Genomic DNA, 27,996 nt, shown 5'->3' with positions numbered 1-27,996 from the left:
CGTCCACACAGGGAAGCTCACAACGCCCAACAGCTCCAGGGGCTCCCACATCTTTTACTGAGGTATTTATGTGTACAAAAGCATACGATTAAATAAATAAAAGCTGTGTGGTGGCATACACCTTTAATCCCAGCACTCAGGAGGAAGAGGCAGGTGGATCTGAGTTCAAGGCCAGGCTGGTCTACAAAGCTAGTTCTAGAACAGCAACGCTTATGAAAACAAACCAAACCAAAAAGCTCTGTCTGGAACTGGATCCCCCTAGCCCCAAATAATTTATTTCTTAGGCTTTATAGTTGTAGCCTGTCTGTGCCTCCAGAGTACTGGGAATAAAGGCACAGACCACTATGCCCAGCTGTAAATTAAGTTAAAAACAAAAAAAACCAACTTTAACCCAAGGGTAAAGCCTGGACCTATTTTATCATTTCTGAGTGGTCTCTGAAACAGATCTGAGCCCAAGCCCCAGGCTGCTCTGAAGACACCTTGAGTGGAAACAAGTGGGAGATGAGATGAATTCTTTGCAGCATCGGAGTCACCTCCAGGGTTGGAAGCATCGTCAGTTTATCTTCTGCACAACAGGTTCTAACACTCAGGACTGTCCTTACAAGGCAACACATCGATGCCACACCGGTGGACAGTGGTTCTGGGCACAGGAACAATGCACTGGAGCAGGACAATCGCTTCAGGTGCTTTTATTAGGTTCCACTGCAGGGCTGGGGTCAGAAAAATACTCGTCCACACCCAGCCAGTGCATACCTGTGAGCCTAAGCAGAGCAGAAGCGGGAGCACCCATGCCCCAGGAGCAGGCTGATCAGAGCAAGGCCAGGGCTAGACCCCATCTCTGAGCCTGAAGAGGACCATGGCAGCCACTGGGTTCACTTGGGTGGGTGTGCTCACAGGCACCTCTTTTTGGGCTGTAGTGCCTGATGACAGTAGGGATTAGAGGTGGGACCAGGGCCACCTCCATGTAGAAGGAGGTAGCTGAGCTGCCCAGGTCTGAACCTTCTGTAGGGCTCACCCCAAGCTGGTAGCTTTAGCTTGACTCTCTTTGGACAATAAAATAAAGTGCATTACTGAACAAAGAGTAACTCAAAACCATAAGCAGAGAAATCACAAAAATTTCTTTAGCTAAAAGTCAGAGAAAACAAGAATTATGTGGATGCCAGAACATGAGAACGTAATTATCTTTGTAGACAAAGATGAATGGGGGACAAGCAGTGGCAAACAGGTCTCCAGCGTCTGTGCTGCCCAGCACCTGCCCAGCATGTAATGGTGCTAGTGTGATTGGCATCAGAAACATAGCTAAGTCGCAGACACAGAAATGCCAGACTCAGGGACCAGAAAAAAAACAGAAAGGTGAAGCCCTAGCCCTCAGCTCTCTCTCTCTCTCTACTGCTGGCAGGTAGCTGGAGAGATCACTTGCCTTGCTCTCTACCACTCCTAACCCTTCAGGATGACCCTGTCAATACCAAACCAAGCCCAATGGCTCCACAGTCCCAGGGCTTTAGCTTCAGATCTCATGCCAGGTGAGACCCAACAGTGCTGGCCAGCCCTGCCACACGATAACCTAGCAATAAGTGTTCTGTCCACAGGGCCAGAGATGCGGAAGGGAACATTGGTGCATTCTACTAAAGTGACACACATGGCTCCCAGCAGTCCACAGCTGGCATGGCCTTTCCCAGGGTGAAGGACAGCTGACTCAGCTCTCATTAAGGCAACGAGGCATCACGACGTCCGTCTCTTACCTGGGTAAGGGCTGTCACAACACAGCCACATAGGACCCTCAGGGACTGTTTCTATTTGCCTCACAGTGGTCAAATGGGCACCTTTTCTAGGCTTTCTCAACTGCCACACACTGTGCAAGAAGATCACAGTGTAGGGACTCACTGGGTAAAGGTACAGTGCTAGGAGAGGGGACAGAACTCCAGGGCTGTCCACAGACTTGAAGGGGCTGACTGCCAGGCAAGAGCCACTACTGCTCTGATGAACCACCCACGCTACCAACTGCCACTGTCTGCAGCGTGGCAGGAAAGTCTCAGGCACTGAGGTTTGCTTCAGAGGAGAAATGATGGCGGCCTCCTGCCCAATAAACCACCCAAGAGGGGCTGCACTGAAGGAGGAAAGAGCAGAGGTAAATCTCTCACTCCCATCTGTGCAGTTTTATCTTTAAAAAACAATAAATAAAAGTTTCCTGGGTGGGAATTACTGATAACTGCTGATTTCAGGCAAGTAAAGGGCAGGGACCTACTATACCGCATGTCAGACGAAGGCTGCCACCCTAGCCACACATGCTCCCAAAGGAGGGACACAGCCCCACAGCAAGGGAACAGAGACAGCCAGGAGCATCCATCCAAACACTGGGGGAGAAGGTGGGAAGGCAGAAAACAAAGATCATAGAGGAAGGAGAGATAACTGGGTGACACCAGCACCCTCTCTGTGCACCCCAATTTCAGGTGATTGGCTGGACATGTTCAGTCCCTCCAGTACAGTGGGGAGCTATTAACCAAATGAGGCATGTGGGGTGCTCTTGGGCAGGTCTGTTCTGCCTTTCCAGTTGGGAGGTTCTGTTCAACCCCAGCACAGCAGCTGGGGTTCTTTCTCTTCAAGATCTGCACTGAGACGCTTCAGTATATCTGGAATACCAGGGTAGTTGGCCCCACTGTTTCAGGGCTGTGGGCTTCAGGCCTTATAGGAAACATGTGGCGCTCCAGACTTCAGAGAGGGCTGGGCTGGCCCAGTCCCATGCAGCAGAGGCCCAGAGCCCTAGGTCCGGGGGAGGCTGCACATCTCGCAGTGGCCTGTGCCAGGTTGGTTCATGAAGGTGCAGTGCTGACAGGCCCACATGGCAGAGGTAGCAGCACGTGCAGAGCCCCCGACTGCACCAAACTCGTGGAGGCCTGGGAGCTGCACACCAACGGTGCCTGTAGGGTAAAGTGAGAACACGTCATGCCTGCACAGAAAAAGACATCTCCTGAGAGCCAGATGGCAGGGCAGGGTGGCTCAAAGCCCCTACTGTGTAAACCCAAACTGTCAGCACATCAAGTGTTCTGGCTCCAGTCAGCAAACACCTTCCTACTTGCACTTGAAGTCTGTTCCCTGTTGCTAGGTATTTCTGCGAGAACCATCACACCCCGTAGTGAGCATCTGTGTAGATTCACTTTCACACATACTCTGGGAGCTTTCTTTGTATCTTTCTTTACCCTGGTAAAGGTTCAATATTGAGACGGCTACGTCCCAGTTCAAATACCACACCCACTCCCAAGTAGAGTTCAAGTCCAACCTGCCCCATGCTCTCCACAGTGCTTGATATTGTCAGGTTCGTTTGGTTTTGGTTTTTTCATTTTAGCACTCTGATGAGCATGCAGTGGTGTCTCATGCTTTCGCTGCCATGTCCTTGAAGAATGACAGTATATTCCTACATCTTCTTTTGGAAACTGTTAGTAAGTCCAGCTAAAGCAGCCACCCATGTCTGTCCCTTTGCCCAAGCACTCCAAGGAGGCACCTGGGCCAGAGGGCCAGTGTTTAAACGACAGAGCTCATGCCCTACATTTTGACTATGACCCTTGGTGGAAGGGAATAGAGAACACTTACTGCATAGCTGCTCAATGGTGGCCCACTGTTCAGACTTTTTCCATGTCTGTGCTAGCTCCTCATTTCTGGTCCTCACGGCTTCCAGCAGCAGGCTGATACTGTCCTGCAAGAAGCCACAAGGAGGGTTGCATTCTTCTCTGATTGAGGGTAAAACACTCTTACTATTTTTTTCTTTTGACATCACTAACATCTTTCAAAGGAAATTGAAAAAGAATCTCAGAAGCTGTCACTGCAAAATACAAGATGCCTTGTACTCAGATGGCAGGGCTGACCTTGAGTCCAGAGGGCTGAACACAACCAGAAAAACCAGAGTTCTTCATGTAGAGAGCATCATACTGCATGGCAGACATGGCATCCACGCTGGCTGGGTGTGCTATACTACACGTATGTGCTCCCAGCAAGATAAAAGGACAATTACAAGCTGCTAGATAGAAATATCCTGGGGGCTGGAGAGATGGCTTAGTGGGTAAGAACACTGACTGCTCTTCCAGAGGTCCTGAGTTCAAATCCCAGTAACCACATGGTGGCTCACAAACATCCGTAATGAGATCTGACACCCTCTTCTTGTGTGTCTGAAGGCAGCTACAGTGTACTTACATATAATAAACAAACAAATAAAAGAAATATCTTGGGAAGGACAGCTCTATCTAGTCACCCTTAAGGAAGGAGGTGGTGTCAGTGTGATGAAGTTCAGGTGACTTGTTCCCATCTTCTTTGCATTTCTGTGGATCTCAAGCAAAAAAGACCATGCAAACAGGACTGACGATCAAGCTGTGAGTGCCCAAGGCATGCACACAGGCTTCCTGGTGGGACCTGCTGCCCTGCTCTGTTCAGAGAGCACCTACCATCTGCAAACCATTCACATCCACTCTCCCTTATGGTGTCTCTAAAATGCCAAGTGCACAATGGTGTGTGCAGGACCTGGAAGCTGGCAAACCTTCTGGGCTCAGGCCATTAACAGTGCTGGGTCATAGGGTGAGAGTGGAAGGTCATAAGGTCAGGAAACTGCAGAGACATTGGCTCTGAGGCTATGCAACAGGGACAGTCTCAGCTCTGGGGTTCCCAGGGTATATTCTCACATGTTGGGCATAGGGTAGCTATCTCTTGACACCGAGTTTCACACCTGTCCTTAGGATCTGAGGAAAGAGAAAAGGGCAGCAGAGCTGATACCTGCAGCGGCATGACTTCATTGGTGACCAGAAACAGCAGGAGATGGAAGTCGGAAATGGTATCCAAGAACACGGATGAGGTATTCTGGGACAAGTAGGTGGCCAAACTATGGAAGTCCTAAGGAACGAGTTAAAAGGAAGGAAAAAAAAAGTTTATCACAAACCCTTAGCATTAAATCAAGAAAGAGTGCTGCCTCTTATTAAACAAACACATAGTAAACAACGCAGATGCACGATCCTGTCTCAGTAACCACCAAGGAACTGCAGGAGAGGTGCAGAGAGCCTGGGGCTAATGTGACTTTCCTGCCCAGGGGAGACCTAGGCACAACTGACCCAGGTATGTAAGTGGGTTCACATTCAAGGCATTGCTTGGGTAGACAGGAGTCACCCCTTACCTACCCTGGCTGTCTGTACCAGGCTGGCCTTGAAACCAGAGATGTCTGCCTCTGTTTCCTGAGTGCTTGAATTAAAGGCTTACACCTGGTAGGGCAGCTTTTAAACAACCAGACACATCTGAGAGGACCACCGTGGGTATCCCAAAGGTCTGCCAAGTAACTGGCACCATACCATCCCGCACCCTCAAGCATCTAACAGCTCTAGACAGACAGGCTGTGAGGAACCACACCAGAAGTATTACAGCTGTTCCTCAGCCAATCATATCCTTAAATACGGTACCAAGCAATCCCCAAAACAATTAAGTACATACACTGTTTGTACTGGGCAGTCATGGAAACTCAGGTCTGGTTAGATGTGCCGCTAGCACAAAGGTTGGGGTAGGAGATATTAAAAATAGAGCCAGCCTGTCAGCACCATGTGCCAGGCCACGCGGGACCCAGAGAAGCTTGATGGACCCTACAAGCCCAAGACACAGCAGAGTAGGGAAGACCAACAGGAACCAAGACCATCTGCATCGCTACTGTATGAGACATTAACATACAAACCAGAGGAAGCTTGGCAGACAACAAAAGTGATCAATAATATTGGAAAGATCAGGAAGCCAAGTGAGGATGGATTTATAACAAGCCTGGCCCATGGGCTCCAGAGGACTTAAGCAGAGTTATCTATTGCCTAGTAAAAAGGGGCATCTAAGTGAATGGGGCCTAATGGGACTTGTCAGATAAAGAATCAAGGGAGTGTGGAAATGGCACTCTTTGGAAAAATTAGACCAATGCTAGATAAAAATTAGAAATTTCTTTAAATTTTGCCTCTAAGACAATGACCTTACCTGTGTTTCACCCAGTACATCCCGGTTTTCGATAGGAAACGGATTTTGAGAAATAGAAAAAGTGTAAACTGGATCCTTGGGGAAGGTGGTTGTGATCTAAAGAACAACAACAACAACAACAACAAAGCAGACTGTTACACTGTGCCTGAACAGGATGTACACTCCTGCCTGTGCAAGAGGCTAGGCACCAATCAGAGCCTATAAGCTGTGCTGAAGGAGACTGTCTTCCTCAAATAACGATTTTCACACCCTGAGAACAACACAAACTGGTGCGTGTATCTGTTTGTTTGTTTGTGGCAGGGTCTCTCTGTGTAGCCATGGCTGTCCTGGAACTCAACTCTATAGATCAGGCTAGCCTTGAACGCACAGATGTGCCTGTCTGCCTCCCAAGTGCAGGGAATAAAGGTATGCGTGACTACCACCCAGTAAAAATGTGTGCATCTTACTGGGCTCACATGTGAGCAGCTCCTGGCTGTTCAGCGGCTGCATGACACCTAACTGCAACACTACAGATGTATATGACCAGCTTATCTGGTCAAACCAGGGTACTGCAAAAAGGAATGGAACACCAAAAGGCAAGAGGCAGACTAAAGGCACCGAATTCTCCACACTGTGCTTGGAGGCAAGTGTGGAGTTAGCCAGTACGGACCTGAGAAGTATGCATGCCCTCTAGAATCTCCAAGAGACCACTCCACAAGACCCCCAGTTTTGCAAGCAGGGCAGTTGTTTTCCTCCAAGGTGAGTGAAACTAAGTCAAGCCTCTAGGGAAAGTGAGCAAATCTTTCCTTTGACTCTAACGGCAGAGGGCATTTAAACCTAACCTGTAATCAATACAAGCTTCAGGGCCACTGGTGAACATGCAGGAATCAATACAGACACAGGCTGTATTCCTGTGGCAAAGGCCTCTTCCCCACAAGAGCACCCAAGTGCAAGTTACTAACACTTCTGTCTGGCACACTTCTCTCTGCACGTGACATTAGTAGCATCAGGTCAGACCCCTTCCAGATATAGATGTAGCGCTCCAGTGGGGCGATTTCTAAAAGAATGAAAATGTTGCTCTGGTCGCTGTGATCTGTTTTCTACATCAGCAAAGGCAGCAGGCTATTTCTGGATTCAGCTCTGCCAATGTCAGCACTCTATAAGGACAAGCTGAACCATCAGATGCATCAGAGATACATGGCCCTTCACAGAAAAAGTATCTGCAGCCGCGAGGCCAAGTGTGCGGACTTGTGGCATGTAAGAAAGATGCCTGGAGTGTCTTCCCACCAGGCACTGAGTATGGCACTGACAGCACAGCTCCAGCCATGTTTGACACTAGACAGGGAGTATAACCACGCTGTGAGCAACAGCCTAGGGTACTCAGGTCTCTTCTTCTGGGAAGTCACAAACAGGAGTAGCAGGGTAACTACAGAACATATTATATTATATTATATTATTATTGTTACTGTGGTTCACACCTGCAGTACAGTCACTCACGAGGCCAAAGCAGGAGAGCCTCAGTGTGAGGGCTACTCAGTATAATGAAAACTCAAGACAGCAATGACAGGTGTCATGCATGCAGGCTCTGCATTCAGCCTCTAAGGGGCAGGCATTCCCTCTTTAACCTTGAAAGAGGCCTGGGAGCAGCACCAGCAGAGCCTGTGGTGGCTCCAGGGGAATCACTGAGTTGACCCAGTGCCCAGCCTTGCTCAGACTTCCCCGGATTTGTACTCTCATAGTGGGGAAGGAACAGCCACCCTGGGCTTGGGGATGACTCAGCAAAAACTGCAGTGAGAAAGCTATCCTACTCTCAACTCAATGTAAGAGCAGCAGATATTCAGGGTGAAGTGACTTATGCCTTTAATCCCAAAATTAAGGAGGCAGGAACAGGCAGATCTCTATAAATTTGAGGACAGCCAGGGCTACATAGCTGAGATCCTGTCTCAAAAACAAAACAACAATGTCCCCCCAAACAACAAATAAGCAAACAAAAACACCAACAAAAACCCAGCAGATATGCTGGACACTGTGGCTCACATCTCTAACTGAAGCCCTGAAGAGGTAGAGGCCAGTGAGGGCTGGCTATACAGCATGACCCTGCCTAAAAAGTGGGCTTGGAGGGCTGGCGAGATAGCTCAGTGGTTAAGAGCACCGACTGCTCTTCAGAAGGTCCCGAGTTCAAATCCCAGCAACCACATGGTGGCTCACAACCATCCCTAACGAAATCTGATGCCTTCTTCTGGAGTGTCTGAGGACAGCTACAGTGTACTTACATATAATAAATAAATAAATAAAATAAAATAAAATAAGAGGGCTTGGGGGAGGGAGAGGCAGACAGCCGTAGTCCTGATCTACACAATCTCTGGTACCAGAGAAAGAGCTAACAGCACTCTCTGGACACCTGATCTAAGGCTCTCCTAGACCTCATTTTCACAGACAGAGAATGTGGTTCTCTAGGTTAGAATGTTCTCTGGCTGCCCAGTGCTGCTGGAAGGAGCTGCTAAGGTGAAGGTTGGGAAGCTCACGAAGCCCATTCTAAATCACGCCGGCTCATCCATCAGTCCGCTTTCTTCTCAATCACACCCCAGGTAGGAGAGTAACAGATGCCTTATGGCCTAGGTAATAACGATGCTCTCAGGAACTGTCGACTGAAATGGAGCTTCAGCGCACTAGGCTCAGGGGAACACACGGCTCCAAATGCAATGCTATTTTATTGCCTGAATCACATACCCATCCTAAGTCCAAATGCAGCCTAAGTAGATATTCTGGCACAGCACTGACGTAGACAATGAGCCACCGCCAACCCTCTGGACAGAACCACGGCAGGCAGTCATACTCCAGCTGCTACGAAGTCACAGGCTTCATCCTGTACTCACTGCCCTGTGGCCAACGGTATGAATGTGTCTCTGTGACCGTGAAACTCCTGTGACATTCTGAGAAGATACAGTAGAGCCAGCTCTTCTTACCTCCTAGAGCTTTGTTCAGAAGCAACGCTGGCCTTCCCTATTCACAGACACTAAGTTACAGCTGTGTCTCAGGACTCTTGAGGAACTGGACCCCAAGAGCACTACTGCTGTGCCAGGCAGAGCAACATTTGTACCTCCTGGGCAGTGAGTGGGCAGCTACCAGCCAGGCCTAGATATATAGATACGCTTGGGACTCAGCCCCAGGACTCACTGCCTCCCAGAGGCCATAGGGTGGAACTGGAGGTAGGTGTCTTTCGCTTATACTTTAGCATGAGAAAAGTGAATCCATAGGTTGCTTAAACTGTAAAGTTTCTGGAAACTTGGGACTTGCAAGAAACAATCCTTGCGGCAGCACATGACTCAAGCCTCCCTGGCTTCCTTCCTCAAGTGGCTATCTATCATCTAGGAGTTCTGACCTTCATGGGGACTATGGTACCAGCCTACCTGTGAGTTTGAATACAAAGGAGTACTTACATCTATGATGAGATACTCCACAGGCAGGGGACGGGCCAGCTGGGTGATCTCATTGCCAAACTTGTCTATGTCCTGAAACAAGCGAACACAAGTCAGTCTGTGAGAGAAGGTGAAGCCACAGTATGCTTTCACACCAGCTTCTACATTATTTATTTATTTATTTTCAAAACAGCATCCCAGGAACTTTCTATGAGGACCATGTTGGCATTGAACTTGTGGCAACCTATCTCTGTCTTACCAGGGCTGAAATTACAGGTGTTCATCTCTAAGCCCAGTTTTCTTAAAATACTATGATTTGGGCAGGTGTGATGGCATATGCCTTTAAATGGAGCACTTGGTATACCGGGTAAGAAGATCTCAGTGAGTTCAAGGCCAGCTTGGACTATACTAGTGAGGTCCAGGAATATATAGAGACCTGTCTTCAAACAAAATGTACATTTTTTTTCTTGAGACAGAGTTTCTCTGTATAGCCTTGGCTGTCCTGGAACTCAACTCTGTAGACCAGGCTGGCCTCGAACTCAGAAATCCACCTGTCTCTGCCTCCCGAGTACTGGGATTAAAGGCACGTGCCACCACTGCCCGGCTACATATTTTGGAAATTATTTCCCTGCATTGTTTTTTTAGAACTCTATATTATGGCCTTGACCTTAGAGAACAACCTGTCCTGATTGTTCTTGGGAGGACATCTCAAGGGAGAACACAGGAAGCATCCCCACCCCCACCCCACCATAACCTGACCACAGATGGCTGCAACAGCCTGCAGTTCTTCCACAGTCATTCAGCCTCTTTCTTAAAAACTCTTACACCTCTGACAACTGTACTTTATAAAAACTTAGTACATAAACAAAACAAAGACATGTACAAAAAAGTGTATACACACACACACAACACCAATATGTCAAATTCTAAACTTGCTTTGCTTTGTCAGATACACAAGACATAAAGTTTAATTATGGGTAAAAATGGCCAACATATGTTCATTAATCATAAAATGACAATTAGATGTGATTTATGTCAAACATGCTGAGTTCAAACAGAGCTCTAGAAATAAATTCCTAAGAACTGATGCTCTTTATTAAAAGATCCCACAAGGAGTTATATTTTCTATCTAAATCATCATTTAACATCACTCATTGTGCTGTACATACATATGTCGATAATTTCTAATTATAGTTCCTTATATAAAAGTTTGTTTATGGAAGCCCTTAGACCTAAACTGTTTGCCAACCATATATTCCCAAGGTATGCCATAGGGCCCCTCCCAGCATATCCACACCTTTCAGGGACAGCATAGACCCAGGCTATCTTTTGAGACAATCATTGCAAGCTGTTCCCAAGTTAAGCTGGCCCCAAACTCGTCCTGTTTCCTACAGAGGTCAGAGATTTTAACAAAGACTTGTCCTCTTCTGACCCAAGTGCACGCGCACGCACGCACACACACACGCACACACGCACACGCACACACACACGCGCACACACACACGCGCGCACACACACACACACACACGCGCACACACACACACACACGCGCACGCGCACACACACACACACCCTGTATCAACCCATGCAGCACCTATTTGACAAGTGTGAGATTAGTTCCCACGCGCACGCACGCGCACGCACACACACACGCGCACACACACACACACACACACACACACACCCTGTATCAACCCATGCAGCACCTATTTGACAAGTGTGAGCTTAGTTCCTTCTCCATGTCAAACAAGGAGATCTCACGCTTCGCCAATACCCACCAGGCCTCTGCCTGCTTCCTGTCATGACGTCCCCTGATCTGGGAAAGGGTCACATGTCTTTCCCTACACATGTGATCACAAGGTCAGGATGGTCTCCATGTTCTGTGCTTCTGCTATGTCTGACAGTAGTCCCAAAGATGTGGGCCTACTGAGGGGGGTCTTGGGCTTCTGAAGAGACAGTTTCTTGATGGAGACAGGGAAGGAGGCAGGAATCAAACCCAATCAAACTAAATCACCATTTCCAAAAATACATGCTTGCCCCTACAAGAAATAACCTGCAACAACTCACACATAATTAGCCCATCTGGAATTCATCTTCAAATCTAATTAAGCTCTAATATGCAGAAACATTTTTCCAGCACCTGTTCACTTTAATCTTCCCCTCCAGGGAATTTTCTTGTTAAAACCCCCCACCCTTTCTTTGTGCTATTCTCGTTCAAACTTAACTACCCAACTGTACCTTTTCTGCTCACCACAAAAATAAAGGTGTTGTAGCTCCCTTTTTTCCCTAGGGGAAAACAGGGTAACTTGTATCTGCACACCCCACCCCTACGCCTTCACTTGCCAGCCAATCCCTAGTCCTAAACACAATTTTAAAGGCAATTACTTTTTATGGGCCTTAGCAAATGTCAGGCAGAACACACTGGAAGGAAGACATCTTCATTCTAAGTTTGACAGCTGCCATAGTGCCAGCAGTTTACCTATCCACACCTGAGCGAGAGAGACACAGGAGAGTAAGAAGTCATGGTCCCCCACGCCTCACTGCCTACTGCAGTCCACATCTGCAAGCACTGGTGCCATGGTGCCATAGAAACATAGATACTGATGTCCTTGTTATCCTGGCCAACACAGGTTTGGCTTGGTGAGTGACTCCCTGACCAGCTGGTATCCCCCTGTGTTAGACAGATGGATGAACCCTTAGCCTGCTGCTGCTGCTCCATTGACAACTGGTAGGACAGGTAAGTAGCAGCATGGATCTGAGAGGCACTCAGAGCACAAGAGCTGTGGGACGGGGAGCTCCTCTCACAGCACACCTGCAGGATGCCTGCCAGAGACAACAGAAGCAGCACATGGTGTTTCTCAGGCACCTGCCAGGTTGGATTCTGCATGTCCTGGTCTCTCTGCCCCTCCCAACTACACGTCACAGGCACTGTCCTTGCTCCAGAGCATGAGAAATGATAGGCTGCTGTGACGCCAGTGTATATAACAGTGAGGAAAGTCTTGGAGAATACAGGACTCATTTAATTGAAAATTTCATCTCAAGATTTAAGTAGTAGTGTGCGTGAGGAACTAGTCATAAGAGGACTGCTCATGTGGGTTCCACTGTGGAGTACACAGCACCCAGCCTCAGAATGGAGCTCATGGCTGTCAGCAGTGTCATAAGAGGACTGCTCATGTGGGTTCCACTGTGGAGTACACAGCACCCAGCCTCAGAATGGAGCTCATGGCTGTCAGCAGTGTTCTCTCTTCTCCCTGTGAAGGAATGATACAGCCCAAGCCACTCGTCAGCACACTTACACCATCACTCCTTCCAGAGAACCTCACCTGGCCTGGCCTCCCCGTCCTTCCACATAGACCCAGTACACTATTCCAGAAAACCCATGCTTGCCAAAAGGCTGGCTTGTTCCTGCTCCTCACTGGGTCTCTTAAATGCCTCTGAATTATTATGGAAAGTTTGGTGTTATCTGCAGCATCTACTAAGCTCCCTAACTCCACAATGGACCAAAGAATAGACCTTCTACAACAGAGACCTCTCCCTCAACTGTATTGTCACAACCTATCCAGTGCAGCTTGTAACTGGCACCAGTCCTGTGTCCCGCCCCTCTGCTCTGGCCCCCTCATTAAGACCTCCTGAATCTGATACTTGCCTGCTAAGCTTCCTCTTCTAAATGATTCTAATGGCAATATTCCCAAACCACCTTCCACATCTCTTTCTGTGGCCTGACATGTCCACCAACAACCATACTGAAAAGACTGCCTCACTGGAGGCAAATACGTCCCCCTAGAAGTGACTCTGCTTGGCCTTAGCTCACCTCATCATCTTTCTAGTCTCAGCTCCGATTGCCCGCCTGCCCTTACAAGGACCATCATCCAACTCTGAAAGCAAGAGTCAAGTTATGACTACTTGCTGAGGGTTTAGGAGGGCAGCTGGCTGTGGTTACGGTTGCTGTGAGTGCACGGGGCAAAGGAACGGAAGGAACATGTGATGGGAGCTGTATGAAGACTTCCTGTACATTTCATATTTCGGGTTTTCTAGTAAGCAGATGTGTGGTTTTATTTTAGGAAAAATGTCCCATATGTTATCTCAGGAAAGTCTGGTGCTATCTAATGAGCATGTTCCTTAAAGGTTATGTCCAGGGGATCCTGTGGCCTGCTGTTCTATCAGCCCTGGCACATCCTGCATAGATCGTAAGTCCACACATCTCCACCTCTGACCTCCCTTGCTGGCCTGTCTCTGGTGTCTGACACCCCTGTGAGTGGTGCTCCTCACGTGAGTAGTGCTCTTCACAGCTCTCTAGTCCCACCAGTGCGCACTCGCTTCTCATACGACTTCTAGTAGTGTATAAACAAAACCCTCTAATGAGATTTTGAGGGCCATTTTGCATACGGCCACTCTCTGCTGCTTTTACTTTGCATCACAGCTGCTTCAAAGACACAATATTGGGGCTGGAGAAAAGGCTCATTGATTTAAGAGTACTGGCTACTCTTCTAGGGGACCTGGGTTCAATTCCCAGCTGCTACGTAACAGTTCACTGTCTATAACTCCAATTCCAGGTGCTCTGATATCCTCATACAGACATACCTGCAGGCAGAACACTGATGCACATTAAATAAATGAACGAACAAATAAATAAATCTTTAAACAACAACAAAGAGTACAACCTCAGCTTCGACTGGCTCCTCTAACCAGCCAGCCTGGTAACTTCACGATCTACGGCCTCCTGTTGCTGGCGGTGATACACATCTATTTAGATTCTTCAGCCTTCCCTCAAGCTTCCTAGTCATCTGAGCTCGCTTTCTCTCTCTCTCTCTCTCTCCCTCCCTCCCTCCTTCCTCCCGGCTCCTTGGCAGTTGGGATTTTGGTCACCATTTCCCTCTCACTTTTCTTATCCTTGACAAAAGCCCAGTCTTGGTTTTTTCTCTCCTGCCATGGGGCCTAGACAAATGGCCCTGAGCAACTTGACACTGTTTCTCCAATGCTTGACCTTAAATCTTATTCTCAAGCAACAGCCACGGTAGGTTGGAGGCACCAGAAGTTGAGCCAAGAAAGCAGGTTGAAACTGAGCAACGGGGCCTAGCAAACACAGGAGTGGATGCTCACAGTCAGATATTGGATGTATCACAGGGCTCCCAATGGAGAAGCTAGAGAAAGTACCCAAGGAGCTAAAGGGATCTGCAACCCTATTGTTGGAACAACATGATGTACTAACCAGAACCCCAGAGCTCTTGTCTCTAGCTGCATATGTATCGAAAGATGGCCTAGTCGGCCATCAATGGAAAGAGAGGCCCATTGGACTTGCAAACTTTATATGCCCCAATATAGGGCCAAAAGAATGGGAATGGGTGGGTAGGGAAGTGGGGGGCGCTATGGGGGACTTTTGGGATAGCATTGGAAATGTAATTGAGGAAAATATGTAATAAAAAATATTAAAAATTAAAAAAAAAAAAGAAACTGAGCAACATGTGTGTCTGTGTTTTTTATCTGTGGATCCAATATTCTCTGGGTGGGGGCTGGTAGTGCCTATTCCTGTATCATTAAGGCAGGGTAGCAATAGCCGCATGCATGAGGATGTCAGCAGAATACATCAGTGGGCTGGTCAGTGTCATGGCCTGAGGCCAAAGAGTAAAAGCCAGCATTCACTGTCTATGGTATTGTTGTAACAGCTCCAGAGTGATGGAAGAGTATAAGGCCAGTTCAACCATTCGAGAGCAGATCTCAGGTGGTACCCAGGCAGGGCACATACTTGAATCCTCTCACTTTACTGAAGCTAGGGTGAAAAGTGGGAACTATGGTGAATTATGGGAAAGCCACAGTACAAACCTACAGCATTCTAAGCTGATCCCTTGGCTGAGCTCTCAGAATTGCTGGCTTAGTTCCCCTGAAAGAGATTGCTACTGAAAAGACAAAACAACTTTTTTTTTTTTTTTTCCGAGACAGGGTTTCTCTGTATAACCCTGGCTGTCCTGGAACTCACTCTGTAGACCAGGCCGGCCTACAGAAATCCGCCTGCCTCTGCCTCCCAAGTGCTGGGATTAAAGACGTGCGCACCACGACCACCTTTTTGTTGTTTTGACACAGTGTCTTATTCTGTAGCCCTAGCTGGCTCCAGAAGGAACTCACAAAGGTGTGCCTCAACCTGCAGAGTGCTGAGATTAAAAGGTTTTTTTTTTTTTTTTTTTTTTTTGGTTTTTCGAGACAGGGTTTCTCTGTGTAGCCTTGGCTGTCCTGGCACTCACCTTGTAGACCAGGCTGACCTCGAACTCAGAAATCCGCCTGCCTCTGCCTCCCAAGTGCTGGGATTAAAGGCGTGCGCCACCACACCCGGCTGATTAAAAGGTTTTTACCACCATACCTAGCTTGACATTTTTAAGTATGAAACAAAACTACCACATCACAACAACACAATGCCAGGCTCCTGCTAAAGACACTTCACTGATGTGTTAGCATAAGTAGTTCCCTCAAATCCACCAAGCTGTAAACTATGCCCAGAAATCCTGAAAGCTTTATGCTATAGACTCTATAGGGTACAAACCTAGAGGGCTTTCTGCCCCGGGTACTATGGGGTAGGAAAGGAGAGGTGTCATTCTCACAACAGATGAAAAGATCCTCAAGTGTTAAAGACTTGTCCACCCTGCCCATGTGGGCCACTAGTGCACCAGAAGAAACTAATGTACTGACATTGTGTCTAATTATAAAAAGAAATACACAAGAAACCTTGGCATGGAAAATGAGAGAGAGAGAGAGAGAGAAAATGAATAATAGGACGCTGAGAAGATAGTTTGCCATGATGAATTCAGATCCAAGTACCTATTAAAAAGCCAGGTGGCCCAAGCCTGCAATCCTAGCATTGATGAGACAGAAGCAGGAGCACTGCTGGGGATCAGGGCTGGCTACTCTGACTACACTGGCGAACTCTACATCAGTGAGAGACCCTGTCTCAGAGAATGACTAGAATGAAGAATGACAAGGAGACAGACATAATGTTGACCTCAAGTCCCCAACCACAGGGGGCATATGGCTGTGCACATACCCTTCCACACACATACATTACACAAACACACAAATTCTGAAATCCATTAAAGCTCTCCACCTGTTTAAGAGACTGCATCTTACTCATGGCTCTAGCTAGTCCTAGAATTTTATGTAGACCCCTCCCCACTTTTAAAGACCGACAATTTTGTGAACAAAATTTTAGAGAGCAAGCTGACATTTGTCAAAACTGAAAAATCTCATGCAGGACAATTCAAATATGAAGTTGCAAGATGTAGCCAGTTGCAACAACAGAAATAACTGAAGTAGCAATCAGCACTCAACTAATGAAATATATTCTGATTTGGTCACACACAAATTAAAGTAAATCTATTTTTTTTAAGTTGTTATCTTTAATTGTCTAATTCCTATTTCTCTACAGAAACAATGTGGCCGGGCCGTGGTGGCCCACGCCTTTAATCCCAGCACTCGGGAGGCAGAGGCAGGCGGATTTCTGAGTTCGAGGCCAGCCTGGTCTACAAAGTGAGTTCCAGGACAGCCAGGGCTATACAGAGAAACCTTGTCTCGAAAAACGGAAAAAAAAAAAAAAAAAAAAAAAAAAAAGAAACAATGTGATCACAATGAGTGAGTTCAGCCAGTTTCCACTGGTTCTTGTGTGGAGTACAGGTAGCTGAGGGAAAGAAAACAACTCCTAGATCCTCCCTCACATCTGACTGTCCTGGGAACAAGCAGCAACAGCTGGACTCCTCAGTGAGTCACTTTCTGTCCACACAGCTAGCCTGTATGTCTCTGTCCACACAGCTAGCCCGTATGTCTCTGTCCACACAGCTAGCCCATTTGTCTCTGTCCACACAGCCAACCCATTTGTCTCTGCTGTTTTCCTCACAGCACACATGGGGCAATGCACTGCTAGGTCTCCCAGCTTGTTGGCCAGGATCAGGAGTCTGCCCAATGCTCTTTCCTGCTGCCCTGCTGCCCAGGATACAAACAACAGCACCTCTTCCACTGCACACTTGGGCTCCATGCTCCCATCCCATGAGTCCAAGAAAAATACACATACAGATATAAACACCAAGATGTTTATAAAACACAAGATACCAGAATAACACTCTATGTAGCTGCTTTGACTTTTACATGGAGTTCTATCTGTACCTCTATCTGTGTGGCTAAATTCTGACTGCACAGGTGAGGTCGCACAGCACTCTACATGGGTCTGTTACTATCCAGTGTCCTTCTGTTATCACCATTTTCAGTGTTTATAACCACAGATGACACTGGAATAAACAACAGATTTACGTAAATATTGGTATCATTTTTTTTTTTTTTTGGTTTTTCGAGACAGGGTTTTTCTGTATAGCCCTGGCTGTCCTAGAACTCAGAAATCCACCTGCCTCTGCCTCCCAAGTGCTAGGATTAAAGGCGTGTGCCACCACGCCCGGCTATTGGTGTCATTTATACAGCGCATTTTTAAATCAGCCACAAAGTCCACAGGAGGACTACCAGGACTGCTCCAACATTTGCTCTGTAGTTCTCTCTGTTCCAACTGATACGTCTCTGAAATATAAGATGAACAGGCACCTCAACCCCATGGAGCTATAACCAATAGAGAAGCTCTTCTGCAAGTTCTCAGACCAGACAAAGACAGGAAAGTAACAGGGTTAAGGAAATACTAGTGTCTCCTTAAGTGTAAAAATTATACAAGAGACCTTGTTGGTTTTGTTTTGCTTTAAAAAAAAAAAAAAGGTTTCCTATTTGATAAAAGAGACTTGCAAACTCATGGTGATGAAACCCTGACAGCATGCTGTTTAAGCTTAAACAGGAAGTGACTGGGGAGAGGGGACGGGGTGAGAAACTCTTGGAGGGGTGACAGGGAAGGAGAAAAAGGTACAGGCTGGAAAGATGGCTCAGTGGTTAAGAGCACTGACTGCTCTTCCCAGCAACGACATGGTGGCAAACTACCATCTGTAATGGGATCTGATGCCCTTCTCTGTTGGGTCTAGAGACGGCTGCACTGTACTCATATACATAAAATAAGTAAGTCTTTAAAAAAGAAAAAAGAAAAAAAGAAAGACAAGGCAAAGCCTGGGTGTGGTGTGCACCTTTGACCACAATACTCAGGAGGCAGAGGCAGGGGGATCTTTTGTGAGTTGAGGCCAGCCTGGTGTATACAGTGTTTCAGGACAACCAGGGCTACACAGAAAGACACTGTCTAAAACAAAACAATAGAAAAGACTGAAATTGTTGCCTCATGTCCAAAAAGTCAACACACAGACATCTAAGACAGGAGGCCTATGAATTAGAGACCAGCAATCCACTAAGGTCTGGCTCCAACCACAGCCCTCAACCAGAGAGAAGGATGAAGGTGGCCAGTGACTGCTATTGTTCAGGAATCTAGCCAGCACACAAGATGACAGAAATAAAACCACACCCAACACAAAGAGCTGCATCTCAGATAACACCACCACTGATGCAAAGTTAACCTATTTTCAATAGAGCATTTTAAAGACAAAGGTAGGAAATGTTGCTGTTTAGGCCAGCAAGGTGGTTCTGAGGATAAGGACCTTGGCAACCAGTCCTGATACATGAGTTCAATTCCTGGGTGTCTCATGATGTAAGGAGAACTGACTTCCACATACATGCACATATACATATAAATAAATGAACAAGGATGGCTTCTTCATAAGTACTGTGTGATTTAAATAGGAATGGCCCTGCGTAGATCACATGTTTGAATGCTTGGCCCATGAGGAGGGTACTATGAGGGGGTGTGGCCTTGCTGGAAGAAGTATGTCAATGTGGGGGTGGGTTCTAAGGGCTCTTATGTTCAAGCTTTGCCCAGTGTGGAACAAAGACTGCTTTTGCTGCCTTCAGATCAAGATGTAGAATAGAACTCTGGGATCCTCCAACCCACCTCTCCCTGAGCCAGTACTGCCATGCTTCGTGCCATGACGATAATGTACTAAACCTCTAAAGCTGTCACCCAGACCAATTGAATGTCCTGGGTAAGAACTGCCTGGGTCACGGTGCTACTTTACACCCATGAAACCTGAACTAACACACACCACTTTTAAACATGTAGGAAAGTATTAAGTAGTAGTTAGGAGCGACCTCACAAGAAACACGGTGAGAGGTCCTCTAGAGACATCCTAAAAGCCTCTGGAAGACAACAGAGCACAAGTCCAAGGAGGAGAAAGCAGCCTCAAAGTTGAGCATGGGTTACCCTGGCTAAAGACAGTCCTGCTCCTAGGAAAGAGCCAGGGAGCAGCAGTGGACTAGTTCAAGCGACAGTAGTAAAGCAGGTGGCACAGAACTAGCCTGCACCAAACTCAGGAGGGAGAGGAAGGAAGATCAAAAGTTCAAGAGCTACACAGAAAGGTCATAAGGAGTGTGGACCCAAGGAAGCCCTAGGCTGAATGGGCAATGACACTAAGATAAAAGCCCCATCCCTTCTGTTCTCAGAAGAGGCCGGAGCAGAAAGCGAGTGTCCAGCGGACTCTGGCATCCACCCAGGCTGGAGCGACAAAGTTAGACACACTTGGGTGTATATATATGTGAGGGCACTTTGTGGGAGTCAGTTCGTCCTCCATCATCAGGAACATTGGGTTTAACTCAGGTATTAGGCAGGCATAGCATCATGCTCCTTTGCCCAATGAGACTGATGAGGTAGAGGTGGTTATAAACCATTCCGTGGGTTCTGGGAATCTAATCCTATTCTCTGCAAGAACAGTGAATGCTTTTAATGGCTGAGCCTTCTCTCCTTGTGACAGCAGCAGCAATGGTTTTCTTCCTCCTCCTCTCTCTGTCTCTGTCTCCCGTGTGTGTGTGTATGTGTGTGTTGTGTGTATTTGTGCGTGTGCGTGTGTGTGTGTGTTCTCAGGCTAGTCTTGACCTTTCTGTGTAGCTCCTGAACTTTTGATCTTCCTTCCTCTACCTCCTGAGTTTGGGAATTACAGGAGTAAAATATACCAGGTTTATCTGGGTGGTAGTGGTGCTCACCTTTAATCTCACACTGGGGAGGCAGAGGCAGGAGGATCTCTGTGAGTTCAAAGCCAGCCCCTAGCCCGGTCTACAGAGTGAGTACCAGAACAGCCAGGGCTACACAGAGAAACCCTGTCACGGGGTGGAAGTGGGGGTTGGGGGGAGACCACAAACAAACAAACAAACAAATAAAAAACCCAATCTCCCAAAAATGACAGAGAAAGAAAAAAAGAAAAGAAAAACAACACACCAGGTTTACGTGATGCTTGCGGTGAAAGTAGACAAGACACTACCCACTGAGACACTGTGCCAGCCCGCTCTTTTCATCTATTACATCAGAGACTCCAGAGTTTCTGTCTCTGCTGGCAGGCAAGCAGAGGCAGGATAACAGTAGGAACAGCAGTCTCAGATCTGACTGTTTTTAGTAAGCCTTAGCCAGTCCATCATTGTTTCTTCTATGCCTCTGAAGTCAGTCCCTCAGTTTTCACCTGACAGCCTACAGAGTATGGTGGTTTGGGAATTTCAATTCAAACCATATGTACACCAATCTCAGGTAAGCAAAAATAGTTTATGGAACACACACCATAATACTGGAAGTGCAGGACCACAAGAAGGAAAAACCCAATTGTGGCACCAGTCAGTCCTCAAGGCAGGCTTTTTATATGAGTAAAAATGTAAAATGAGGTTCTAAAGTTCAAAAGGAAGCAGCGAAGAGGTACAGCATTTTTGGCTAACTAGACAAAGTATGGTCAGCTAACCTTTAAGCTGATTGGTCCTGAGAGGTAGCAAGGGTGTAAACAGGGAAATTTCAGAACATTGAGATAACAGGGTACAAGTGATTCAAGCATAACTTTTTGGCTTATTAGTAGCATTCTTTAATGTCAGCTATGGATAATTACTTCTAGGAAGTAGAATCTGAGAATCTGAACTTAATTTCACCTTATGGGCAAAATGGAGACGGAATAAAATATGGTTGCAGTTATGTTAGAAGGAGTAGGTCTCAACAATAGTCTCTTTAAGGTGACAGCCCACCTTACAAAGCCTCTTTAGGCCTTTTCTCCTTGACTCTGGAAGGTCCCTAGGCAGAGTCGAGATTAGGGGCATCCTTAACAGAGTAGAAGACATACATACATGAAGGTGATACAACCATGTGTGTGTGTGTGTGTGTGAGAGAGAGAGAGAATATAAATAAGGACTAGAGAGAGAGAGAGAGAGAGAGAGAGAATATAAATAAGGACTGGAGAGAGTGCTCCTCAGTTAAATGTAATGGCTGGTTTTCCTGAGGATCCAGGTTCACTCCTCCTTAACCATGTTCATAGTCCCAAGGGACCCAACACCCTCTGATTGCCTCCATGAAAACCAAGCATGAGTGTGCAGTCATACATACAGGCAGCAACACCATACCCAGAAAATAAAAGCAAATAAACTTTATTCTTTTTTTTCTTTTTTTTTTTTTTTTTTTTTGGTTTTTCGAGACAGGGTTTCTCTGTGTAGCCCTGGCTGTCCTGGAACTCACTCTGTAGATCAGGCTGGCCTCGAACTCAGAAATCCACCTGCCTCTGCCTCCTGATTGCTGGAATTAAAGGCATGCGCCACCACGCCCAGCTATAAACTTTATTCTTATAGAATAAATAAATAAAAATAAAAACAAATTAAGTATCTCTCAATGACTAAGAATACTTCCTACTCTTTGCAGAGGACCTGAGTTCAGAGCCAAGTACACACAGGTGGTTCATACACATCTGTAACTCCACTTCCAGGGAATCTGATGTCCTATTCTAGCCTCCAAGGGCACTGTACACGTGTGGTACAGACTTACCTGAAAGCAAAACATTCCCACACAAAACATATAAATAATGCTAGGTGTGTTGCTATACACCTTTAATCCCTACACTCAGAAGAGGTAATATCTCTGTAAGTTTGAGGCCAGCCCAGTCTACATACTGTCTTGTAAGACTCTGCTGCTCCTCTAAAAAATTTTAAATTAAATAGATATATAGAGCTATAAAACAAGCAAACACAAAAAGGCATCATGAGTTGTCCAAGAGAGTCCCTGGGCAACATTAAGACTGGACACAAGGAACCAAAAGTAATCAAGAATAAAACCATTCCTAAGAGAAAGGCCAGCCAAACTACTCAACAAAACAAAACAAACCAACAGGTGATAGGGTAGCAGGTAGGTAACAGAGCAGCAGTAATACCCTTATCCTGTCAAGCTATAACGCACATTTTATCAGTAGACTGTCCTGTGAAATTTGAGCTCACTGAGAGCTGGATTTGGAAATGGGGTTGCTCCACACCATTTCAGATCCAAGCACGTTTTCTTAAAGTGTTTTCTAAAGTTCTCCTATTTAGGGATGTGTTGCTTCCAACTCTGTGACAGGGAGAAGAAGCCAACAGAACAGGCCCAGAGTAAGACCTTGGGGGCAGGATGTCACTTACTTCTAGATTACTGTATTCACCCATGATATAAAAGGCCTACAGTGGGAAAGAGATCAAAGGTGTGGAGAGAAAGCTCTATCGGCTTCTACTGATGTTGTAAACACCTGGGTTGATGTTATCTTTGTTGCTATTTGTTCTTTGACTTGGAAGCCTCGTAAGGAAATATCGCTCTGCCCGGGAATCTGATCAGGAACTCCAGGTGACCACATCAAGCAGGCTTCTCACTCAAGTTCCTGCTGGATGCTTGTAAGCCTGTCTGATTTGATGACATTTCCTTCCTACCATTATTTGTTCTTTTTCTTGGAAGCCTCACAACAAAAAATTGGGTAGGTGTAGCAAGCAGAATTCTTAACAATGGTGCAAATAGCTCATCTTTACAAAGGAGGCTGCACAGTGAGATCTGATGTAATAATATGTTCAAACCCAACATGTCTGGTTCGTTTTCTGTCTATACCCCACAATGCCATAAGCGCGCACACACACACACACACACACACACTCACACACACACACACACCATGTCTGGTTCCTTTTCTGTCAATACCCCACAATGCCATAAGCACACACACACACACACACACACACACACACACACACACACACACACACACACACACCATGTCTGGTTCCTTTTCTGTCTATACCCCACAATGCCATAAGCGCACGCACACACACACACACAACCCCCATGAGTAACTAACAAGCTTCAGAATGTGACAGATGCCTTGATCCACAGCTGGACTTTAAAATACAACGAATGAGGTCACACTCCAAACTATTGCAAAACCACAAGAGACAAAGAGATTCATATCACCCGACACATATGTAATATTCTTGTTCTGCTTTACCTTATAAAACACATCAGGAACATACTGCTCACTGCTGGACTCCTTGGCATAGCCAAGCTCAGGGGCATCCTTACAAGGTAGAAGACACTCATCTCGGACTAGTGCCATGCACTGATTGGATACCTGGTACCCTTCAAAGTGAACCTGGTTGTCAGGACCACCTGCAAGAAAAAAACCTTTTAAGAGAAGCTACCAGAAACATAATCAAAAAAAAACAAAACAAAACAAAACAAAACAAAAAACATAATCAGAAGCATTCCACATCACCCATCATCCAACACTAGTAAGCAAAGAGTCAAGAATATGCTGGGTAACCTGGAGGGTGGCTCTAGCCTTATCTGCAGAGCTGTGTGTGTGTGTGCGTGTGTGTGTGTGAGAGTACACAGACTCAGACTCAGCTTGGACACAAAAGTGAGAGGACAGACACTGTTCCGCATCCTGGCAGCTCTAGCCCCTCAGTGAAGAAGGTCAGGAGTAACCGCACATTCCTTTGCAGGCAGGAGGTTGGCAAGTACAGGTGTGGGGTAACAACATAGACTCTATATGGGGCTGGGTTGCAGAGTTCTTGTCTAGCATAATGGAGCCCTAGATTCACTCTCCAGCATAAACCAGGCATAGTGGTAAATGCCTATAATCTTAGCCCTTGGGAGATGGAGGCAGGAGGATCAGAAATTCAAGCTCATCCTCTACTACCGAGCAAGTTCAAAGCCAACTTAGACTTCATGACAATGTCTCAAAAAGAAGAAGAAAAGAAGGCTCAGCCACACAAGTCTGGAGACTGGCCTGAATTTGAGACCTACAACCCACGCAAAAACGAGGAACTGACTTCCAAGTGTGCACCACGGTGCTCCCATGTGCCTCTCTACTCTCTCTCCAAATAACAGAAAAGAGAAAACTGACGCTAACAGGCAGATCAACCACGCAGCATCTCCAGATTACAGAAACCTATGTGGTCCGATCAAGTCAGTGCTCCAGCATCTCATACTGTAGTGCCAGGACACTGTCCAGACCAATAGTAATGGGCACCCCAAGAGTGCTCACAGCTCTCCACACTAAAGAGTATCCCTCTCTCCAAGCACATCCATAAATACCTAACATTAAGGGAGCTGGAGAGACAGGTCAGTAAGGCACCTATTGTCTGCCTGAATTGGATCCCTAGAATCCACATGAAAAAAAGAATTGACTCCTGCAAGTTGTCTTGGACCTCTGCATGCATTCTATAGGACACATGTCATATGTGTGCCCACAAACACAAAGGTAGACTGTAACAAAATTACATATTTGTAATATTGTAATTTATAATATGATTTTTAAAAAAGAAAACATTAAGGACAAAGATAATATAAATGGCTATTTCAGAGTCACCCAGCCAGTTACACCGGACCCCTGAAATTAAGGGGGTGAGGACGCAACAGGCATAACGTAAGTAGGTGTAATCCCAGAATCAGGACTACACAAGGAAAACTCCAATGCTCATTGTTCTTTTAGAGCTCTAAAGACTTAAAAAAAACTTACAGCTATTTCAGTTTGCTCAAGTTACAAATCAGGACAGATATTCAGTCAATCTGTTTTTCAAATACATATCTGACCCAGACCCCAGAAATATAATAAAAAAAAAAGGTAGAAGACAAAGGTAGAAGTTGGCCCCTAAGCCATTCATCTTCATACACAGAAGGCCAGCTGCAGCTGGTGACCAAGCCCTGAGAGAAAACAGTCGCCACTGTTCTGTTCAGAGCTTTGCCCGTTCTCTGTCGTCCTCAGCAGACCACAGTTCCAGCCATGAGCACATTCAGATTTAGCTGTGCAGCTTATCTGGTAACACACAGAACACGGCACCATACCTGAGCTCTGTGGCTCAGAGTACAGAGTAGAGACCAAAGCTGGAGACATGCAGGCAAGCATGGGTGCACAACTGCTTACTGCTTACTGCTTCCTCTGGGCACTACAAACCAGGAATGGCTTCAGATCAGTCATTTAAGTGTGACAGGTCATTAGGAAAAGAAAACCTTGTGAGAAAAGAATGGTAAGTAGTACCTATAAATACAACATTGTTTTGTTTGTTTGTTTGTTTGTTTGTTTGTTTTTTAAAAAGGCATCAGAAACCAGGCTTGGTGATATATGTTTCTAATTCCAGTACTTGTAAAGTGGAAAAAAAGAGGATGGGGAGTTTAAGGCTAGCCTGGATGACATGAGATCCTTACCTTGCCACCATATCCCTACCCCCTACCGCCCCATGGCTCAGTATATCCAGCAAGTTTGAAGCCCTGAGTTCAATCCCAAACATCACAAAGAAGGGATGGGGGAGTAATATTGGTCCATACAGGTAGTCTCTGAAAGTAGCTTGAGCTACACACATTCCTTTGCCAAGTGGAGAAGAAACATGCACATACCCACATGGTTTACTTATCTTTCAGGAAACTTCATAAAGGCTAAATAAGACGTTGAGGAGTCTGGGCAAGTTAACTTTCATTTCCTGTGCAAAGCGCCTGCTAGAAATGCCACATGCAAAATGGAACATGTGCTGGAAAGTAGCAGTGACATAAAGAACCAAGCTCTTGCAAACCTGGGGGCTCCAGAAAGTCATTTACAACCCAAGAGCCAAGCAGGTAACCACTGAGGAAGACCCCACGTATAGTATGGCATTCTCTTGAGCAAACCACTATACATATCTGAGCCAGAGAAGCTGTGAAAAATCACAGGAGGTAGGGAGAGCCCAAAGGCAAAGGCCTTGGTGTCCAGAAGGTACCTGAGCTCAGCACAAGAGGCACCAACTCCTAGGATGCTGTCTATAAACAAGCAGGCTTACAACTTCCTCTCCAATAAGGGAGATGGGACTGTGGCAGGCCCATTTCCCAGAACATTTAGAGGATTCCCACTTGGTCTTGGCCAAAAGACCCTACATGAAGGAGAAATAGCACACTTGGAGTTAGAAAACCCGTGCCCTAACCGTGGTAGCTAAGAGCTTGGATTAAGATCTCCAGCATTATACAAAGCCATTCTTCAGCCACTGCCCCATCTGGAGAGGGCGATGAGGAGACAAAGTACAAAAAGGAGGATCTAATGCCCAAGCAAAAGCAGGCTGACTGACTATCCTACTGTAACCAAGGTCAGCCATTACCTCATAGTCCAGATCCTTTAAGAGCCAATTCTGGATGCAAAAGTTTCATGGATGATCTGATTTCCAAATGTTCAACAAGCAATGTGACTCAATAATTGAAGGTGGCAGTCGCCAAGATGTAAACTACTTACAATTCTAAAACTGTGCCAGTTCTTTTGGCCCATGGGACAATTTCCCCATAGAAACAGTAATTTAAAAGGTTGGATTACTATGGGAGCCCACAGGAGCCCAAAACAGCCATTCTCAGTGAAGGTGACAGCTCTGGAAAGCTGTGAAGGTGTTTCTGGCTGTTTCAATAAGGGGCACTGCCAGCTTTTGTGTGATGTTGAAGATGTTGGGCATCCTGCCAGATAAGAAATGTCACAAACAATAACAAGTGTTCCATAGCCCTATCCCCTGCACATTCATGTAGGCAAACTTCCCTATCATCATGATCCGAGATTAGAATCAATGTTACTTTATAAACCACCATGAAAGCATACATACATGAATATAATCTGAGGTCTCCAGGGCCACAAAACTGTGAAGGAAGCAACAAGATAAAGCATGAAGCACCTCAGGAGGCCACCACCCTACCCATCAGGATACAGGTTAGGGCAGATCTGCCGTCAAACCTTATGTGTATACTGACCACACAAGTGGCCTGATATCTGCCATTGTATAGGTGCCTATTGCCCTACCTGCCCACAAGGAAGGACTCTCTGGGGTCCTTAATCCTAACCAACACCTACACTCACTCCCTTTAACACTCAACTAGAGCAAAAATTTAGAAAAATATGACACCAATCTGTACGTGCAATAATCAACATGCCTCTAACCAAAAGCATGGTAGAACAAAGACACGACCAGTGTCTCTTACTCCTCAAAGGATGTTCACTCAAAAAAACAGGGGTGAAGTGGGAGAAGTACCCCTTTGTCGATCTAAACAGGCCATAACTTCTTAGGAAAAGGCAAGCTTACTAGCATTTAGCAAGGCTTAAAAAAACGCTGAGTCTCTCGAAACAGAAACCCACTGACAGAAGGGAGCTGACCTATGTCCCTGCATTAAGGCAGTATGAATTAGTGCGGGTTCTCAAAGAGCCAGAAGGAAGTCTGAACTAGAAGCCTGGATGCAGACTGTGTGTGAACTGGTAGGGACACTATTATAAGAACCAGAAATTAAGTTGGGCATTGGTGGTGCACACATTTAATCCCACTTGCTCAGGAGACAGAGGCAAATTGATCTCTGAGTTCAAGGCCA

At 46.3% G+C, this 27,996-nt stretch overlaps 1 protein-coding gene across 1 annotated transcript in view; it reads right to left on the bottom strand.

The window, feature by feature from the left end:
* Window positions 1–673: 673 nt before the first annotated feature.
* The window catches only part of Nploc4 (NPL4 homolog, ubiquitin recognition factor), a 57,636-nt gene continuing 30,313 nt past the window's right edge, over window positions 674–27,996 (bottom strand). The window contains exons 12-17 of the mRNA XM_021176269.3: window positions 23,639–23,799; window positions 9,402–9,473; window positions 5,983–6,078; window positions 4,759–4,875; window positions 3,589–3,691; window positions 674–2,918 (exon numbers count right to left, since the gene is read on the bottom strand). Coding sequence (XP_021031928.1) covers window positions 2,761–2,918; window positions 3,589–3,691; window positions 4,759–4,875; window positions 5,983–6,078; window positions 9,402–9,473; window positions 23,639–23,799 — 707 coding nt within the window. The 3' untranslated portion in view covers window positions 674–2,760. The remainder of the gene's footprint in view (window positions 2,919–3,588; window positions 3,692–4,758; window positions 4,876–5,982; window positions 6,079–9,401; window positions 9,474–23,638; window positions 23,800–27,996) is intronic.

The sequence above is a fragment of the Mus caroli genome, unplaced genomic scaffold (genome assembly GCF_978045245.1).
Source record: "Mus caroli unplaced genomic scaffold, Mus_caroli_1 scaffold_13, whole genome shotgun sequence".
Taxonomy (NCBI): Eukaryota; Metazoa; Chordata; class Mammalia; order Rodentia; family Muridae; genus Mus; species Mus caroli.
Note: the sequence above shows the minus strand (reverse complement) of the source record. Positions and strands in the feature narration are given on the sequence as shown.